At 39.3% G+C, this 20,924-nt stretch overlaps 1 protein-coding gene across 4 annotated transcripts in view; it reads left to right on the plus strand.

Moving 5' to 3' along the window:
- LOC127636199 (zinc finger matrin-type protein 4-like) overlaps positions 1 to 20,924 on the plus strand; it is a 151,033-nt gene that overhangs the window by 64,091 nt on the left and 66,018 nt on the right. For all 4 annotated transcript variants that reach the window (XM_052116645.1, XM_052116654.1, XM_052116637.1 and 1 more), the window contains one exon: positions 14,052 to 14,208. In XM_052116645.1, coding sequence (XP_051972605.1) covers positions 14,052 to 14,208 — 157 coding nt within the window. The remainder of the gene's footprint in view (positions 1 to 14,051; positions 14,209 to 20,924) is intronic.

Consider the following 20,924-nt stretch of genomic DNA (forward strand, 5'->3'; position numbering starts at 1 on the left):
GTTTACATTTGCTGTAGATCTCCGTTTATGTTGCCATTTTTGCATACTATTGACAGATATCTCAAAAATCCTTATTTCATTGGTTGGCAATGATTGTAAATGCTCTGGCTCACTGACTGGCTCACTGATGTACAATGTAGCAGTGGTTTACACATGATAGTGCTTCAGGAATGTCTCGGTTACTGATGTAAATTAACACCCTTCACAATGATGTGCATTAATTAAAACCTGATAAATGTGTTAAAGGAAGCCCAGCCTGCAGCCAGACAGTGTCCTCTAAGGACACACACTTTTTTTTTTTTTTTTTGTTCCAAGATGGCGGCGCGGTAGCACGCAGCGGCCACTCCGGATCCACAATGGTGCTATTTTTGTTAAAAAAGCCCGACTTTTGCAACACATGGACATCGGAGCAACCGGTGTCTACCATCGCGAGACACTACTGAAATATAAGACTCATGCAAAAACCAAGCTGCATGATGACCTGCAGGAGGCGCTACGCGTACTCGGCTTGCTGCGGAGACCAAGCCTCCAGCCCTCGGCGTCGCCTGATGCCGGTGGCCGGGGGAGAGGACGTCGTAAGCGGTGTCGCGAAAGCGAAGCGCGGAAAGAGGGCGGGGTCCATGCTAGGCTAAAAACAAACCCTAGCCGGCCGGCTCTCCCGTCTATCCTGCTCTCAAATGTTTGCTCCCTGGACAATAAACTGGACTATATCCGACTCCAGCAGGCTACGCAGCGTGAGTTTAGAGACTGCTGCGTCTTTGTTTTCACGGAGGCGTGGCTCAGCGACAGAGTTCCAGATGCCGCCATTCAGCTAGACGGGCTCGCCTCGTTTCGTGCCGACAGAAATACAGCTCTCTCGCGGTAAGACTCGCGGTGGTGGCTTGTGTGTTTACATCAACACGGAATGGTGCAAGAACTCTATGCTAGTCTCTAGTTACTGTTCATCGCTGTTGGAGCTTGTGACTGTTAGATGCAGACCTTTTTATCTACCACGGAATTCACCACTGTTTGCATAACCGAGTTTACATTCCCCAGCCTAACGCTAAGGAAGCGCTCTGTGAACTGTATGGGGCTATGAGCGAACTGCAGAACGCTCACCCCGACGGACTGTTTATTGTCGCCGGAGATTTCAACCATGCAAATCTCAAGACAGTGCTCCCTAAATTCCATCAGTATGTGGACTTTGCAATGAGAGGGGCGAACGCGCTTGATCTTGTTTACACAAACGAGGCGGAGCCCCACCCCCACCTCGTCTACTCAGACCACATCTCTGTTATGTTAATTCCAGCATACAGACCGCTCGTTAGACGCACAAAACCGCTTCAGAAGCAGGTGAAAACCTGGCCAGCAGGAGCCATCTCTGCTCTTCAGGACTGTTTTGAGTGTACTGACTGGCACATGTTCAGGGAGGCTGCAACATATGGCGATTCTACCAACTTGGAGGAATACACAGCATCAGTGACCAGCTACATCAGCAAGTGCATTGATGATGTCACTTTCTCAAGACCATCACCACACGCTCCAACCAGAAGCCGTGGATGACTGCGGAGGTGCGCACGCTGCTGAGGTCCCGAGACTCCGCCTTCAGAGCAGGCGATAAGGCAGCCCTAAGAACAGCTAGGGCCAAACTGTCACGGGCAATCAGAGAGGCAAAGCGCGCACACGCCCAGAGAATCCACAGTCACTTCCAGGACAGCGGTGACACGCGGCGCATGTGGCAGGGCATCCAGGCCATCACCAACTACAGGACAACATCAGTTGCCTGTGACAAAGATGCCTCCCTTCCAGATGCGCTGAACGACTTCTACGCTCGGTTTGAAGTGCAGAACGATGATGTGATGGCGTGATGGCGAGGAAGTCCACCCCTCCTCCCAACGACCAGGTGCTCTGTCTTACCACGGCAGATGTGAGGAAAACTCTACGTAGAGTCAACCCACGGAAGGCTGCTGGACCAGACAACATTCCTGGCAGAGTGCTCAGAGGATGTGCAGACCAGCTAGCAGATGTTCTTACCGACATCTTCAACATCTCTCTGAGCAGCGCCGTCGTTCCAACGTGCTTCAAGGCCACCACCATCATCCCCATGCCAAAGAAGTCTTCAGTGTCCTGCCTCAACGACTACCGTCCCGTCGCACTTACACCCATCATCATGAAGTGCTTCGAGAGGCTCGTCATGAGGCAGATTAAGACCCAGCTGCCCCCTCACTAGACCCACTGCAGTTTGCGTATCGTTCAAACCGTTCAACGGACGATGCCATCACCACAACCCTCCATCTGGCCCTCACCCACCTAGACAATAAGGACTCATACGTTCGAATGCTGTTCATAGATTTCAGCTCAGCATTCAACACAATCATTCCCCAGCACCTGATTGGAAAGCTGAACCTGCTGGGCCTGGACACCTCCCTCTGCAACTGGATCCTGGACTTCCTGACTGGGAGACCTCAGTCAGTCTGGATCGGGAACAGCATCTCCACCACCACCACAGTGAGCACTGGGGCCCCCCAGGGCTGTGTGCTCAGTCCACTGCTGTTCACTCTGCTGACTCACGACTGTGCAGCAATGCACAGTTCGAATCACATCATCAAGTTCGCCGATGACACGACCGTGGTGGGTCTCATCAGCAAGAACAACGAGTCAGCATACAGAGAGGAGGTGCAGCGGCTGACGAACTGGTGTAGAGCCAACAACCTGTCCCTGAATGTCGACAAAACAAAAGAGATGGTTGTTGACTTTAGGAGAGCACAAGGTGAACACACTCCGCTGAACATCGACGGCTCCTCTGTGGAGATCATCAAAAGCACCAAATTCCTTGGTGTTCACTTGGCGGAGAACCTCACCTGGTCCCTCAACACCAGCTCTATCACCAAGAAAGCCCAGCAGCGTCTCTACTTTCTTCGAAGGCTGAGGAAAGCACATCTCCCAACCCCCATCCTCACTACATTCTATAGAGGGACTATTGAGAGCATCCTGAGCAGCTGCATCACTGCCTGGTTTGGGACTTGCACCGTTTTGGACCGCAAAGCCCTGCAGAGGATAGTGAGGACAGCTGAGAAGATCATTGGGGTCTCTCTTCCCTCCATCAAAGACATTTACAAAAAACACTGTATCCGCAATGCAACCAGCATTGTGGACGACCCCACACACCCCTCACACAAACTCTTTACCCTCCTCCCGTCTGGCAAGAGGTACCGAAGCATTCGGGCCCTCACGGCCAGACTGTGTAACAGCTTCTTCCCCAAGCCATCAGACTCCTCAATACTCAGAGACTGGTTTGACACACACGTGTCCTGAGTTGCACTTTAATTACTGTCACTTTATAACTGTCTGCTACCTCAATAACTGCTATGTGCATAGAACATTATCTCATAGTATGTTATGTTTACATTTTTAGAAACTGTCATCTTTTTGCATTACTGAGTACTGGTCGGCGCTGCACTGTCTATTGTCCTGTTCATTGTCAGTAATTTGTTGTACTGTCCTGTACTTTTTGCACATGTTTGCACGTGCACTTTATATAGGTATATGCAGGTTTTTTTTATATAGGTATTTTATTTCGCTGTGTTGTCTCATGTGGTCCTGTGTTGGTCCTTTGTTGTTTTTATGTAGCACCATGGTCCTGGAGGAACGTTGTCTCATTTTGCTGTGTACTGTACTAACTGTATATGGTTGAAACGACAATAAAAACCACTTGACTTGACTTGACTTGACACTTTGCCCATGCCAAGAAGGAGACCACACTCCTGGTAGAATAAGCCCTATCAACAATGGGACGCTGTATGTCTTGCGATTCAAAAGTGAGGGCAATGGCTTCCACATTCCAGTTGGAAGTTCTTTGGTTGGAGATGGCCACACACTTTAGATGAACTCCAAAACATACCAAGAGCTGTTCAGACACCCTCAATCAGTCAATGTACAGTGTGCTTAATGCCCTCACAGGGCAAAACATATGCTGTCCCACCAAAGCATACTTAGGTCAGAAGCGAACGCTAAGTGTCTGTGTACAGGATGCATGACGCAAATTTCATCATTGTTTGCATGTGGCCTAATTTTTCTAACCGTGCATCTCCCTCATCATACAGTATGTTATGTTCAGACTGTCAGTCCAAATCGATTTTTTGTGTATCCAATCGGAATCCATCTCCATGATTTATTGTCCACATTGTGTATCACAACTGATTAGATCTGGTTTGTGTGTCCCATTGCTATTTCGGTATCGGTATCGACTCCGATACTGAAGCGTTTAGATGGATCGGGTATCAGTCCGACGAGCCTTTTCCAAATCCGATACTGTGTATTAGTCATGTTCGTTACTTTCAAGCTCCAAAAATGACATAAAATAACCATTAAAACACCATTAAAGTAGTTCATATGACTTGTGCATTTTATTCAAAGCCACAATAACTCTGTGAATCACAAAAGACCGTTTTTATATATAAGTAAATATATAAAATGCACAAGCAGCTCCAGCTCTGTTTACACACACGCACACACTATTTTTAGCCTTCACGCGGTGTGCAATATTTGAGCGCTACTCACGAACAACATCTCAGATGTAGATGTTTAAAAGTTCAGTTCACTTATAATATGCATTTAGAATGGCACTGGAGGTGCTTTTTTTTTTTTTTTTTTTTACCAGAATTTGAATAAGAAGCTAATTAAACTACTGTGAACTTGCCTACAAACAGACACATACAGGACTTCCTGTAGAGTTCTGAATGTCAAAATACAAGCGTGAGGTTTTAAAAGTAAAAGGTGCATGATTGAGATATATTACTATATATTACTATTATAATATATTATTTGTTTACAATTTATAATAATATTTAAGTTGAATGGCTTCCAAAAAATAACTGTGAGAATGGAAAGTGAGCTGATATCTTATAACTAAATTGAACAAAAAAAAAAGAGATCTGAATCCTTTGAAGTCCAGATACAAGTTGAAAACATTTTGAAAAAAAAAACATTATCAAGTATACTAGTTAACAATATTTTTTTTCTTAATAAGCTATACATTTAAATTGAAATAATGTGTAGATAGAGATTTGGGTTTCTTTACATATTAAAAAGAACTCTCAATTAGTTCCACACAATAATGTAAAGATATTCTAAACTGATTATGCAAAAAACCAACTCTGGTATCGGATCGGGAACGGTATCGGGAAGAAAAAAAGTGGTGTGCAGATCCTCACGACCATATTGAACTGGCGAAGCCACTTTAAATCGAGAAGTCGAGCGCCACAAGGCTCAAGCCGACTCGTTGTTCGCCTCTCTTGTGTGGTCCCTCTGGAACCACAGAAGAAAAATGTCAGGAGGAAAGGGAAGTGGCTTCAGCTTTCAGAACGAAAGTGATCCAAGTGCAAAGCGTCTTGAGTTTCATATATTTACAGTGAACACAATCAATCTCAGCACATGCCACTTATTATTGCCATTATTACTTATTTTTAAAACACAAGTCACAATCTTATTTGATTTTATCTAATTACACAATAATGACTCATAGACATTATAGATATTACAGTTTTATCTTATGTTAATGCCTGATCTTCTGTAAAGCTGCTTTGAAATTATGTGTGTTGTGAAAGGCGCTATACAAATAAAATTGACTTGACTTGACTTATAAAGTGGGGCTCATGCACGTCAGACAGAGGGATATACTTGCTCATTTTCAAGGCCCAACACAGATCCAAAATTGTTTGTCATGCAAAAAAAAATCTAAACAGTCCTTATAATCATATTAAAATTCATCCATATATTTAGTCATGGTTATTTATTAATTAAATTAATAAAATATTTATATTAATCTCTGTAGTTTGAGTTTTTTTTTTTAAATGTTTTGCTTTTGTCAGACAATAATTTGAACAAAATGCATTGTGGTCAGCACAATCCATGTACTGTAGGCCTCTTGTCGTTATCTTTGCATGGCGTTAAAAACTAAATCCATGCAATGAAGCTGTGGTGTAGTGGTTAGCATACATGCTCCTGACACTTTGAGCTATGGTGATGATTTGGGTAATGCATGTTTAAGTCCATACTGTGACATGTCCTGGTCCCATTTTCCTCCTCCCCCCATGGTCTTGATAGTTTTTGAATGCTGACGCATGGATCTGTATTAACAGGAGAGTGACCAGCCTGTGGCAATTGCATGTCTTCAAATGTCTAATAATGCAGCTTTCCAGTAATATGATTTTCATGACTATAAAATAGTGCCTACTGGTCAAGGCAGTAAGCTGTAAAAACAATATAATTATGACTGCCACGTGTCTTAAATTTGGGTTAGTTTTAAGCTCTGTTGGAACCTGAATGATTTGATTTTAAGTGACAGCTCAGTAGGCACTGTGCTTGCCATGGTTGGCATAGCATCCTGTTCTCATGGTAACGCTGACTTGAGTCACAAGTTCTGACCTTTTTAATTGTGTTCTGTCTCAAAGTAAACAGTCATGTATTATTGCTGAAAGAAAAAATACAAATAATGAATGATACTATGAAGTTAAAAGAATAGTTCACTAAAAATAAAAATTATAATAAATCTGTCATTATTTACTCACCTTCATGTTGATCCAAACCTGTATAACTTTCTTCTCTGAAACATAAAAGGAGAAACTCTGTGCAGGCCATTCGTGTCCCATCATTTACATTGAATGTGTACTGAAGCTTTCAAGCTTCAAAAAAGACATGCATGCACCATAAAAGTATAAAAAGTTATCTGTACAACTTGTTCATATTATTCAAAGTCTTCTGAAGCCATATAGTACAATAACTTTATGAGGCCAAAAATTTAAGTAATTATTCACAAAAAATCTTCATATTTGTCTTTGCTTTCCTTGTGCGTTCATAAGAGTTCATAGTATACTACATAGCAAGCAATGCCATACTAGTTTGGAATTACATTAGGTTGAGTAAATAACAATTTTAATTTTGGGCTAAACTCTTATCCAGTTTGACTTATCCAGTTTGAAACACACTGCCTGGTTGTGACATTTCAGCATTTTGAATGTATGGAGCAATACCCCTGCTGGACAGCTTTAACCATTCATATTGTGTAAACAGAATTAAACCTCAAATGGTTTTACACCAAAGCAATCTCCAAAATGCCCAAAGAGTACCTTTAGCAGCGAGACAGCTTCTGCCTTCAAGTCTCAGGCACGTTTGCTGAACTGAGGTCTTTCATTGTTAAAAAGAAAATGCACCCTGCTTTATGGAACATATATTTAAAAAAAGAGGCTAAGGAATCAGATCTATAACATAAAAACAGACAAAATAACAAATGCCTCGAAAAAAAGATGTATTAAATATAGTTTTTTTAAATAAAGATTGTAGCATCTGGACCAATCAGACACACAATTATTCATTATTAAATGATAAGCCAACAGATGTCTCAAAACTGTAACAAGCAACGGTCAAAGTAGGCCCAAGCCGACTTCGTTATGTCTGCTCCCCCACTGATCATTATCAAGCCTTTATATTGTCTTTGCTGCTACTGCATCAGCAAAGAGTGGACCTACAGTGACATTCCAAGCGGGGGGAAGTTAGCTGCATGCTAGAGAAAAGAATGCAGAAAGATTGATTGACTCCTTTCCCCCATAGGAAATGGACATAAAGCCCAGAACATAGACTTTTCTTCATTCATTCATTTATAAACAAACTATAAATAAACATGTATATCCCCAGGACATTGTGTATATGATTATTAGTGTCTTTGTAAAGTGTTTTTGTACTGTATACTGTTTTATGACTTAAAACAGGACTACCAGCTAATGTAAAATTCCTACCAAATTAATCCTTGTGTGACATCCTGCACAATGGTCTATATAATTCTGACAGCATGCATTGTATGCTTGCTATATTAATCAGAGCATAAAGGGGCTTAAAATAACCCTAATCATACAAATGAGTCAGCTTCCAAACAAAGGAACATTTCCTGCTTGGAAATTGCACCTCTCATTGGTCAATCCAGACTCGAGAGGAGAGACCTCCAGCAGAAGTTAAAAGACTTGTCCCGCCTCTTATTCATTCTCTTTCCCCTGACTCCCTTCCCTCTGCTGCTGTTCATGTGGGACCGGGACCATCCGGTCTGAGGTCGCAGGCTGGCAGAGCTTAACACCTCGAGCCATGTCCAACTACCTCGACCATGGCTCTTTCAACAACCAATGCAATTGCAAGTATCGTACCAGTAGCTAACTGAACCTATGTTTAGTATAAGAGGTAAATTCCTTTGTAACAAAAGGTGCTTTTTAATTAAGAACTTGATGGTCCTCTCAAATGGTCAAGTGATTATTTTCATAACTGCATTTCGCCTATTCTGTTCTGGTGTTCCGAGTGTTTCATGTGTATGTTTTTGTTTAGATTAGTTATGTGTTTGTATTTAAGTTAAATAAACTTTTGTGTACATTCTTGCAAGTTGATTCTGGTCTGCTTATATATCAACGTAAACTTAACGATTAGATCTCAGCTCCGTGCTGAGAAAGAGTTATTTTTGTGTGGCCACGATAAATATCCTTTCTGAGAATTGATAGACAATCAATACTGAGTGTTCGCTGGACAAACAGATAAATTGATTGTAATATTAATTCAGCTACCCAAGTTAAATCTATTAACCAATCCAAATGTTCATAATTAATTTAACGAGTTATGACTAATTATTCATGTTTCCCTTTTAAAGATATTTTGAATGTGGTATATGTTGATAAATAATCTCATCCCTGTTTCTAAAAGATTTCGCTTCAAAGATATACATATATGTGTAATATTATTGTCAATAAGCCATGAGAATAATATTACTCAAATAAGAGAATTAATCATAATCCTCTTATTAAAGCTAATTCCCTACAGTAGAAATTGTGAGCTGATACAACGAGATGTATTACGATTGTAATGGTGGAGAATTTTATTCAGACAAATAATCTGTCATTTATCTAAATTATAACGGTTGTCAAACGCGACTGATTGCATTATATATTTCCTTAATATTAATGTAGAAATAGGACAGTTTAATTTAATTCCTTGCCCACACATACTGTTTCCCTTACAAATAATGGTAATATACACAACACTTTAACCCGTGCAGTGTACATTTATAATACCAAATTCGCTACATATATTGGTGTGAGAATTTGGGCACTTTAACCATTAATTACTGTTTATTTGTGCATTGTGGAATGTGCTGATGTTCATATGCATCAATGAAACTGTTTTCATTAGTGTTAACCCAGATCACAAATCACTGGTGTTGGTTGCTATGGCGACAAAAGTTCATGGGAAGTCCTAAAGAGACTTCCTGGGCAATTTACAACACATGCACAACCTGCCAACGCCATATTGTAAACACAGTACAGCTAAGCTAATAACATATCACAACACCGCTAAACTAAACAGTTAGCAATCTTTAATTAAACCCCTAAATACGCTACAAGACATACTTGAACACACATTTTGTAACTTTCTTTGGAGACACACTTATCCATTGTGTATACTCACTGATCACCTGTATTGCCTGTTTGGCTTAACAAAACTTTACTTGTGTTTCCGGATTCACCTTCTCTCCTTAAACACAATCTTGAAAGGTCTCGCACCGATTGAGTCACCCCGGTCACTTGCGGAGTCCGCCTCTCACCATCACAACTCACAGAGGTTGCCTGGTTGGAAGGAGAATTCTCAGACGTGTTCTCTCCTCATATTAAAGAGCACCATTTCGAAATGACCCCAGGGGTATTGGTACGCAGTTATCCCTACCCATTACCCGAACACAAAAAAGGGGTTCAGGAATTAAACTAGAATTAAAGAATTAAAGTCCATGCTGGATATGGGAGTAATAGAATTATCTCCAGTGGTGTTGGTTTCGAAGAGTGATGACTCTGTCTGGTTCTGTGTAGTTTATAGGAAAGTTAATGCGGTGTCTAAATTTGATGCATAACTGATGCCTCGGAATGATGAACTACTCGATGGTTGGGCATGGCTCATTTTTATGCTACACTGGATTTGACAAAGGGATACTGGTAGATCCCCTTAATGACAATGTCCTTTGAGAAAACAGCATTTTATAAACTGTTTGGATTACACCAATTCATGACACTTGCATTCGGTTTGTTTTGGGCCCCAGCTATGTTTCAGCAGCTCATGGACAGGGTCCTTAGGCGGCATTCCATTTACACCACTGTGTAATCTCTGAATGATATCATTATCCTCAGCATTGATTGGCAGCAGCACATGCAGCATCTAAGCGCTGTCCTAAGATTGCTGTGATGGGCGGGACTCACAGCAAACACAAAGAAGTGCATAATTGAACGGGCAGAATTACGGTATCTGGGCTTCCACTTGGTTCATGGGCAGGTGTGTCCCCAAATTTATAAGACCACAGCAATTGTGACCTGTCCGAGACCCAAGACCAAAAAGTAGGTGATACAGTTCCTGGTGCTAAATGGCTTTTACAGGAGATTTGTGCCTACCATTTTGGATGTCTCCAGCCCACTGACTTATCTCAATAAAAAGGGAGCACCGGACCCGGTCTAGTGGACAGAGTGGCTGGCTTTTACGCAGGTCAAAGCTGCACTTTGTGGTGGACCGTTATTACACTTTCCTGACTTTTCTCTCCCTTTTGTTTTGCAGACAGGCATCTTAGATAGGGGGATGGGAGCAGTATTATTCCAGATGGTGGAGGGGGAGGAGCGCTCCGTGCTGTACATTAGTCAAAAGTTCTCGCGGAGGTAGACTAAGTACAGCACAATAAAAAAAGAGTATCTGTTATCAAGTGGGTGGTCCTCACTCTCTTTTCAGACCATGCTCCGCTCCAGTGGCTCCATCGAATGAAGGATGCCAACACATGGTTCACCCATTGTATCAAGCACTCCAGCTTAAGTTTGAGGTAGTCCACAGGCCGGGGGCACAGATGTCTTTCGTGGGCAGGTCGGACGGGGTCCCCGGCCTGAGTCAGTTGGAGGGGTATATGGAGGCAGGGTCATGGTCGAGTGACATTTGGTGGAGAGTGAGGTCTGGAGAGGGATGTGGTAAGGATCATCCCCTGGCAGTGATTACTTTTAACACCTATTTCTCGATGCAGTGAGATCTCTAGAGGGGTTTTAAGAGTGTCCTAGAGGGTCCTTAAGCACAAACTGGAAGGGTCTCACAGCACCATATCGAACAAAACTCACAAAACTTTCACAAAATTGAAAATGAAGTCAGAAACTTTGTTTAGCTGTCTTTAATGTTTTTAAAATCTCAAATTAATTTACACCATTGTGTATTCATTTTAGAAAGTTTAAAATGACCAGAAACCAGAAAAATATTTTAAGAGGTTCATCCTATTTTGCTTTTGGCAATGACTTCATTTTTCAGCATTATATATAGAATGTCAATGCAGCAGCAACACAAAGACCAATCATTTTGACTGTACTGCACATTCACAGATAGCTTGTGTGGGTGATTCTGTTTCTCAGAGCTGGTGAGGGGTGTAATGGATATACTTTATGTACAGTACACACACTGGAGCACAGAGCAAGGTCATTTTGAGAAGTGCTATGTGTTGGTGTGTGCTGTGTGTTCAGCTCTCTCTATTAGCACTGTGTGTGAGGCTCCCATGCCTCTTATAAACAGAGATGACATAGGACACCTTATTGCTGTTTCACTCTCTCTTCCTCTAACAGTGGTTTTGTAAGGGTGGGTCTTTGGTCGTGACCCAACAATTGGTTGCAGATCTGTTCTTAAAGGGCTGTGAATAGCAGAGAGAAAACAAAGCTGAATGCAAATAATAAAATGCAACTAAGCATATTTTTGTCATTAGGCATATGAGCTTTTAAAAAAGGAGGAGAAATTGCTTTCCATTACTTTTGTTTTTGACATGCAAAAGTCACTTGGTAGAAGCTGGCCATATTAGGTATATTCCAGCACTGACTGGTTCACTTGCCGCAAGGAGAATCATGGTTTATGCCTACCAGTATTTGTTTTGTGCAGTAAATTATTGGATGACAAGATCATAAAGACATTTAGAAACAAAAACTGACAATATTCTCAATATTTTATTTTAAGGACATTTTTGTACATTTTTTAAACAAAATTATTGATAATGTGTAGGGTGCCACTTGATGCCTAATGTTAAATGTGGGTCCTGAAGCAAATCCAGTTGAGAACTACTGTTTTAGTACATCATGCACACCATTAGCAATGCAGTTAGTTCAGCTCTGTAGTTTAGGAGGATAGTGTGTCATGCTCAGACAGAAAGTGAGTTTACGTGTGTTTGTGTGTGTTTTTGTGTGTGTTTGTGTGTGTGGGCAGGTTTGGGTGGTTTACAAGAAAATTTATTTAGGTTACAAACTGGTAATTACAATGGTATTATGCTATAAATGTGGTTTATGAGGACATTTCTAGTTTCCCCATAATTCAAATTGCTTAAAAAACATACTAAACAATGTTTTTTTATTTTTTATTTTTATGTAAAAATGCAGATTTTTTTTTTCCGATGGTTACACTGTAAAAAATCCTGTTACATTTACGGTAAAAAAACTGCCACTTGTTGTTGCCAGAAATTTGCTGTAAAAAATATGTTAATCACATTTCAGGCTTTACGGGATGTAATTTTGATGCATGTATATTTAATGGTGCATTCCTGTCCTTTATATTATTAAATAATTAACTTGATATATTAACCTTCTGAAACTGTAAAAATCTGCTTTTCACTTTATAATGTAGTGTTAATCACATAGTAATTACAAAAGGGCACATGATGACATGAAGTTCATCAATAGATGCTCCTCCTGGAGCAATGACCAGTAAACATGTAGAACCAGTGCTCAGTGTCACTCATACAAACACTAAACACTATCAGGTGAAACTAAAAAACTAAACACGTGAAATTAAAATAATGTAATAAACATTAATTAAACTACATCAAATATAACACAGAACACCTCAATATACATAACTGATATTAAAAATAAGAATGTATTTCTTCTTATTTGGGTGGTTTATGAGGATTTTTTTTTTTTTTAGGTTACAAACTGGTAATTACAAGGGTATTATGCTATAAATGTGGTTTATGAGGACATTTCTAGTGTCCCCATAGTTCCGATCGCTTAAAAATCATTCTAAACTTAGTTTTTTTGAAAATGTAAAAATGCAGAAAGTGTTTTGTGAGGTTTAGGGGATAGAAGCTATAGTTCGTATGGTATAAAAATAATTATGTCTGTGGAGAGTCCTCATAAGGATAGCTGCACAAACGTGTATGTATGTATGTATGTGTGTGTGTGTGTGTGTTTGTGTTTGTGTGTGTGTGTGTGTGCTTGGGTGCATATATACTTTTGTATAAGTATGCCTCAAAGCACAACCTAATCCTGTTTTCACTCCACATGTGTCATATAAATTTGGCCTTCCTATCCTCCAAGGCTCTGTGGCAATTGAACAAAATTGCTGGAAAATGTATGCAAATAAGACCCTTGTTTTATTCATAGTGCTGGAAACTGAGCTGTAAGGGCAACCACTGTTTTTTATTACTTTCAATATAAAGTCACTCTCTGTAATTACAGTTAACAGTTATAATGCCTGTAAGGAACATATAACAAGGCCAAAGACCAGAAAAGTTCACAACGAAAGCTTAAAAAGATTTGTGTTTTAGTGAAAGGAAGAGAGGAGAGAGAATGTAGGTGTAATGGAAGGCGAGAAAAAAAGACACCACATAAGGTGCAGTGTCTTAATTCTACTATTTGGGCCATTTTAATAGTTATTTCGTTTGGGCCATTCCAATATTTTTCATCATAGTGTAGTGGGATCGATGTTTGGGCATCTACTTTGAAAATACTTACATTTTAAAGTACTCAAGCTACCAGCTTGTTGTGTTACAGTCACCTGTGAACTTCCTTATTTAACAGTTGTAAATTCTTTGTTCATTATTTAATCTCAGCTGTCTTTTTAATTAGTCTATATAATCTCCATAAATTGTATTATATATTATTATTTTGTATTTACCTTCTGGTATAATCTAATGTGCACATTATATATGATTACAATATCACCAATATCCGCCTGACCTTCTGACTACTGTGAATTTGTCTGGTGTGTTGCAGGGCAGTGAGGATGGAGACGTGGACAAAAACAAGTGCTGTACACTGTGTAATATGTCCTTCACTTCAGCAGTGGTAGCACAATCTCATTATCAAGGCAAGATCCACGCCAAGAGGCTCAAACTTCTGCTGGGTGAACAGCCTGCCATAACAGCCAAAGGTAAATCTAGTACCCACTAGGCATGGCAATCAGTAGGTACCTGACTAGACAATATTAAATCAATATCTGGCTTGTGAGGTTTATTTTTAGTGTATTACAATTAAAAATGTGATATGAGCATCTACGTGAGAGAGGCGATGAAAATGTATAGTTGTTTAGATGCTCACAATGATTTAGTCAGCGGAGAATTTGGGAATGCTCGCTCCTGTTAAATCAAAGTCTTTTTAGGCAAGTCAGGTCACTCGGCGGACATCTTTGAAATGCTATCGGCAACTATTTTCCATGTAAACAAGTGGCATACAAGTGCATCTGCTATCTACTTGATTGGGAAAATACCAAAATACCCAAAAACAGTTCAATCAAGATTACTGTCAAAGAACATATATCAAATCAGCAGTAACTTTGTTTGCACTTTTGTCATTTGTTGACCTACTATATCCCATTGATTTTCTGTGACTATGATGAATTATCAGTATTCCATATACATGTACATATACATATTATACAGCACATGCTGTTTCTTACTCAAGATGGTGCTGAGTTTCCAGTGTTTGACTTGATTTACATTTGACTTTGCTAATCGATGAAGCAGCAATCTGGAAGCAAACTATAGAAACTATAACACATCAACATTATGATTTGACTATTGTCATTTGAATGTATTACTGAAATTATGTAAGTTATACATCTGTTTGGTCTCAAAAAGTGCCTGAGAAAATACATACAGTATGTGTAGCTTATGTGTTATGTGTAGCTCAATATCTGTTTGACAGCCAGTTGCATTTCATGAAATTTCAGTGTTGAAGTAATGAATCCTGTTCTATATTTGTTGCATAAACTCTTTGATGTATGAAAAAAAAAAACATAAAAATATCAGAATATATTCTAATATATTCTATTTTTTATATCCATTTGTGATATTTATATACATGTCAGGTCGCTGGTCAGTTTGTTGACCTACAGTAATGCCAAAGTATGTTTAATTTTCTCACACACGTGCTCTCCTTTTTCCCTCCAATTTTTATTTTTTTTTTCCTGAAAATATTGCCATTAGAAAACTGATAGTATTGATAGTATTGTAAAATATGATAGTTTAAAATTTCCCCATACCTCTAGCACACACACATATACTGCCAAAAAGTTTCTGTTAAAACACTGCTCTGTGCAGCTCTCTGGGGGGGGTGTTTATGTTTGAAGGACTCTGTCGGAGTGGCTGTGTGTGTAGCAGTGTGTGGCTGGGGGATCAGGGCAGGCGTTTGAAAGTGCCGGACACTCTCAGCCTTGCACTGCACATCAGTGCTCAATGCTTGCTTGCCTACAGGGGTAATTGACCTAAAAATAAGGCAGAAGAGAGAGAGAGAGTGAGAGTGTGTGCTTGGTGTACAGTGTATGTGTGTCCAACTCTCTGTCTGAGACATTATAAAAGGAGCTTTACAGAAGCAGCCTGCTGGAAGCATGGAAGCAAACTAGAAGTATAACTTTCTATGAGAATGCTGTCGTCACACTGTCTGTGTATATTTCTGTATTTCTGTGCTCATTCTTGCATGACTTCATGATGGCAGTACTTTGTTGCACTACATAGTGCTGGTGTATTTTATGTTTTTGTATTGCTTACAGCATAGTGGCATAACATTTTCCCTATAACACAAGCTGAAAAACACTTGGGGATGCAGGAAGGCGGTGCAGGGTACCAAATTCAGTCAAAAATCGCTAAAAACGTATGTCCCATTGGCAATCAGACTTCATCAATTAAACAATCATAATTTTTATTAATTTATGTGATCTTTTATGAATCTGGAACTTTGTGATTTCCATGATACATAACGTTTTAATTGATTCCAGACTTGTAACCCATAATATTAAAAATAAATGTTTTAAATTATGCAGTTATTTTATAATATGCGTGTCTTCTTAAAGGATACCAGGATCAATACAAGTTAAGCTCAATTGACATCATTTGTGGTATAATGTTGGTTACCACAAAAATATATTTAGACATGTTTCTCCTTTTACTTAAAAAAAAATAAAAAATACAAAATTGAGGTTACAGCGAGGTACTTACAATGGAAGTGAATGGAGGCCAATTTTTGGAGGGTTTAAACAGAAATCTGAAGCTTATAATATTATAAAAGCACTTGCATTAATTCTTCTATTAAAACTTGTGTATTATTTGAGCTGTGAGGATGTTAAAATTTATATTTTTACTGTTGCTATAGGGTTTGTTGACATTGCATGGTCATGGTAACAAATTGTAAAATGTACTATAATTTTTAACAGAAAAGGTTTGTAAGTGATTTTATCACTCTAAAATCATGTTTACACAATATCCTTCTTGTCTTGTGGTTATACTTTTGAAACTTTTTTTTTTTTTTCAAGAAAAGGAGGAATGAGTCTAAATGAATTTTTGTGGTAATCAACATTATGCCACAAATTATGCTGATTGAGCTTAACTTGTATTGAATCTGGAACATTCCTTTAACTTTAATAAGACCTATTGTCATGATGGATGTAACGTTCGTATATTGTGCTCTTTGCATAGAAAGAAAACCTGAGGTACATTAAGTCTAATTCAAAATGCCAGCATCTCAAACCTCTTTTGTTTATTTTATTCAAGCATTTATTTTAGCCAATCTATGCCAGTACTCTGGTGGTTTGCAATGAATTCTTGGTAAATTTCCCTCTCCACTTCCTGTGAAGTGATGTGAGTACACTTATTCCCTGTGCCATTTGGAATGTCCTTCCAGCTGAACGTGTACAATCCCTTTGGATTGGAATCTCACTTAAGATGGCTGAATACTGTGTGAAATCCACTTCACAGCACCCTAACGGTTGATTGGAATGCACCTATAGTGAGAGGCTCCATGTGTTGTTTTGATTTCAGCCAATGGAGAGAAAGCACATGGCATGGTGACTACACTGGCTCTCAGTTCCTTTCACCATCCATTAGTCACCAGCTCTCTTACTGGCTGTGCCTTCAAATGGCCAGCATTTATTAATTACACTCACTGGACAGCTGAACAACATATGGCATAGTTAGGAGGCCCACCACATCACAACCAGTGTTTAGGGTCAATTACTCAATTCTGTCACTTGAAATGGTCCAACATGCATGTAAAACTGATGTGATCTAATGGGCGTACATGTTAGCTTGGTGGATGGAAACTAGTGGATAACTGACTATTTTCTTCCATAGTCCATGTGACTGGCATGCAGCACAATGTACTTTTTAGCTGATAACTGGTTTTGTTCTGTTAAATGTTTTGAAGGTGACTGTGATTGAAGCATTTCTGGCTCCAAGCAGGCAAAGGAAGCGGTGGAGATTTGGCTTCACCTTCTCCAGCTGGAAATTAGACTGAAGCATTTCATTCAGGAAGGAGGGTCCCTCGTTTATATCTTGAGATCGTTGCAATATTTACTATGATTAATTGTTAGTTTGATTATGCTTAAATTAGGGATGCACCAAGGTAATTTAACATTTAAACTAATTTAAAAGCTTTGCACGCAGTTCCTTTACTCTGGGAGACTCACTTGGAAGACCAGCATCTATGTTGTAAACTGTGGTCTGCAGGAAGGTAAAGAAGTTGACCAGGGCTTCCTCGTAGGATAAGTTGAAGACATAGTGAACTTTGAAAAGTTCATCAAAGGCACTCAAGGAACTGGTTCCAGAGCAAGGGATAAGGCGCTTGTCCACAACGATGTAAAAGTGGTCGATCCTGCCCTTGATCCTTCCTGATCCCAGTAGAAATGGCTGGTGGCCATCCCTCCCACTGAGATGGCCTTCAATACTGGTGCAGGACTGAAAAGAAAAAAAACTTAGATTAAACAGGAAAAAAAAAAAAAAAAAAACTTATTACAATGTGAAATGATAAATGCATTAAACATGGTGCTGGTAGTGGTAACTTACTCACATTCAAATTAAGTAAACAAATAGAATTAAAATAATAAAAAAAATTATGATAAAATAACAATAAAAAAAAAAACACCTGAGATACACCTTAAACCAATATGTGCCTGACAAAACCAGTTGGTATCATGCTTTGTGCATTACAGTGAAATGAAAACGTCATTAAAAGGAATCCCCCCCCCCACCAGAATTTTTTTTTTTGGGCTGATACATCCTCAGCCAAACCAAGCAATGTAACTGACTTCATTAGAACACAAACAAAGAGTTGTACATGGAAATCCAAGAGCTGTAGGTCAATAGAATGCAAGTGAATGCATGCAATCAGTTAGAGATTCTAAAAAGGTACATTTAGACAGTAACATTATGCCAGCGATTTTCAATCCCGGTCCTGTGGACCAACGGCTCTGCGCATGTTGTATGTCTACCTTATTCAACAAACCTGTTTCAGATCTTCACCTCATTAGGTAAAAGCTTTATGAACTAAACTAAAGGGTTAGTTCACCCAAAAATGAAAATTCTTTCATTTACACACCCTCAGGTTGTTCCAAACCTGTTTGGAAAATGTCTTTGTACTGTTGAACACAAAGATATTTTGAAGAAAGTCTGTAAACAGGCTGTTTTGGGCAGCCATTGACTTCTATAGTAGAAAAAATAAAAATACTACTAGAGTCAATGGCTGCCCAAAGTGGCCCGTTAACAAACTTCTTGTTCAGCAGTACAAAGAAAGGTATAGAGGTTTGGAACAACCTGAGGGTGAAATTTTTGGGTGAACTATCCTTAAGTGTCTCAGGTCAGAGAGACAAAATGTGCAGAGGGTTCAGTCCCAAGGAACATGAATGAAAACCACTGCATTTTTGGGTTTATAACCCAAATCTTAATTTAAATGTTCACAATGACTTTGCAACAGTATTGTTAGTTTTACCTTATGAAACTGCACAAGTCTGTCAACAGCCTCTGTTGGACTGATCTTAGTCTTCTTCCTTCCTGGAGGAGGAGTCAGGAGATGCAACAGCAGCAGGACAGATGACATGTCACTGTCCCAATCTGAATGAGTAGATGTTTAGGAAGACACAAACAAAGATTTAGTGCTAACAACAACAAGAAATCAGAGCAAATATGAAATTATGACATCCTCACAAATCTTGCCAACTATTTTCAGATCCTTGTCCACCTGCTGCATTGAGAAGACACCGAATTTTGGCTGTTGAAGTAAGAGACTTGGCTTTGTTGATGATCTTTTGCTTGAATGCCGTCTCCCACCTCTGAAGAAACTTGTTGGATGTTTCACAATTGAACAGCAGAGCAAAGTCCTGATTTATCTAATGACAGAGCATATTACAAGATTTCTAAGAGGTTACTTGGACTTTTTCAACCTTTACCACCCAAATGGATAGTGTGCGCATATTGTTTTGATAGACTAAGAAATCATGAATGTATTTACTTGAATTCTTTCAAAACTTATCACTACGTCTGAAAGGCATGTACGAGCAAGAGTGATGTATCACTCTTGCAATGAGTCAAAGTAGCAATTATGTTAAAGAGTAAACTTATAAGATACAAAAAAAAAAACTAAAGTATGCATATCTAAAACACTTAAAACAATCTTTGAAAAGTATAATAAATGTTTTACTTACCAATCCTTTTACATCCAAATATCTTGGGAAGACATCAAGGACATCAGCTGATCTTTCAGGATTATGTACCAGTTCTTGTCTATGCTTAAAAGTTTCCTTCATCTTCTGCATAACTTCAGCTTCATCAGCTGTGTGGACAAGGAAAGAAATTGCCTCTCTGCATGCATCTCCTTCAAGTTGTTGCACATCATCTATCCTCCTTCGTCGACTTGGTCCTCCACTTTCAGTCATCTCCAAGCGAACACGTTTTGGGTTCTTCCTCAAAAAAGTTTTAAGGCGCCAGGAGATGAACCCTGTTCCCTTTTCCGGATCGTAGAAATGCTCCTGACAAAGACAAGAGAAAACTTTCTGTAAAATCTGAACAGTCATTATGTTACATAGATAGATAATAGAAACTGCTATTACATGCCACAAAAAGGAGTATATAACTTCATGTCAAACTAGATTGTATTTCAAGTACATCAATACAAAAGATTCTTACATAGCCATTTGTTGAAAACGGGTCTCTCAGGCTAGGAAAAAGAGAAATAATGCCCAAGGCATAAGTTTCCCGCTGTTTGCGGATGGGGATCCTCCTGCAATGTAAAAAAAAAATGGTTAATGGTAAACTTGTCCTTGTTTTCTACATCAATTGACACAGCTGTGTGTATTTCTTGCATCTGTGCATTGAAGTCTTACCCATGAATATCGGTCATGTGACTGACAACAATATTAACAATCTGACGTCTGGTGCTGCTGTGCTTTAAAGTTTTAGATGTCTGGTATTCTTCAAGCACTTCCTCACCACCAGATTTTTTTTCCAGTGCATCTTGGACAATCTGATTAAACATGCCCACAACACAGGTGAACACATGAAGACTACTAAAATGGTGAAAGAATTATTATATGGACAAGTTAACCATAAGGAAAAACATGCATACATACCCGTTTTGCTTTTTCAGCATCTATGTTAAAACTGTTGCTGACCATTGCCGTTTGATTTTGCACTGCTCTCTCTGTCTCTTCACGGACAGTTGAAGAGTGTGAAAGAGTATCAGTGCATGTACTGGGGGTTGAGCATCTTGTGGGTGAAAACTCTTGACAGAGAAAAGCAAAACATGATTTTAATGGCATCAAATCAAACAGGGCTTTGTCTAAATGTTCTTTACTTCTGAAGCAAGAATTTTCCATCACAAATC

Source organism: Xyrauchen texanus, chromosome 4 (genome assembly GCF_025860055.1).
Source record: "Xyrauchen texanus isolate HMW12.3.18 chromosome 4, RBS_HiC_50CHRs, whole genome shotgun sequence".
Classification (NCBI taxonomy): Eukaryota; Metazoa; Chordata; class Actinopteri; order Cypriniformes; family Catostomidae; genus Xyrauchen; species Xyrauchen texanus.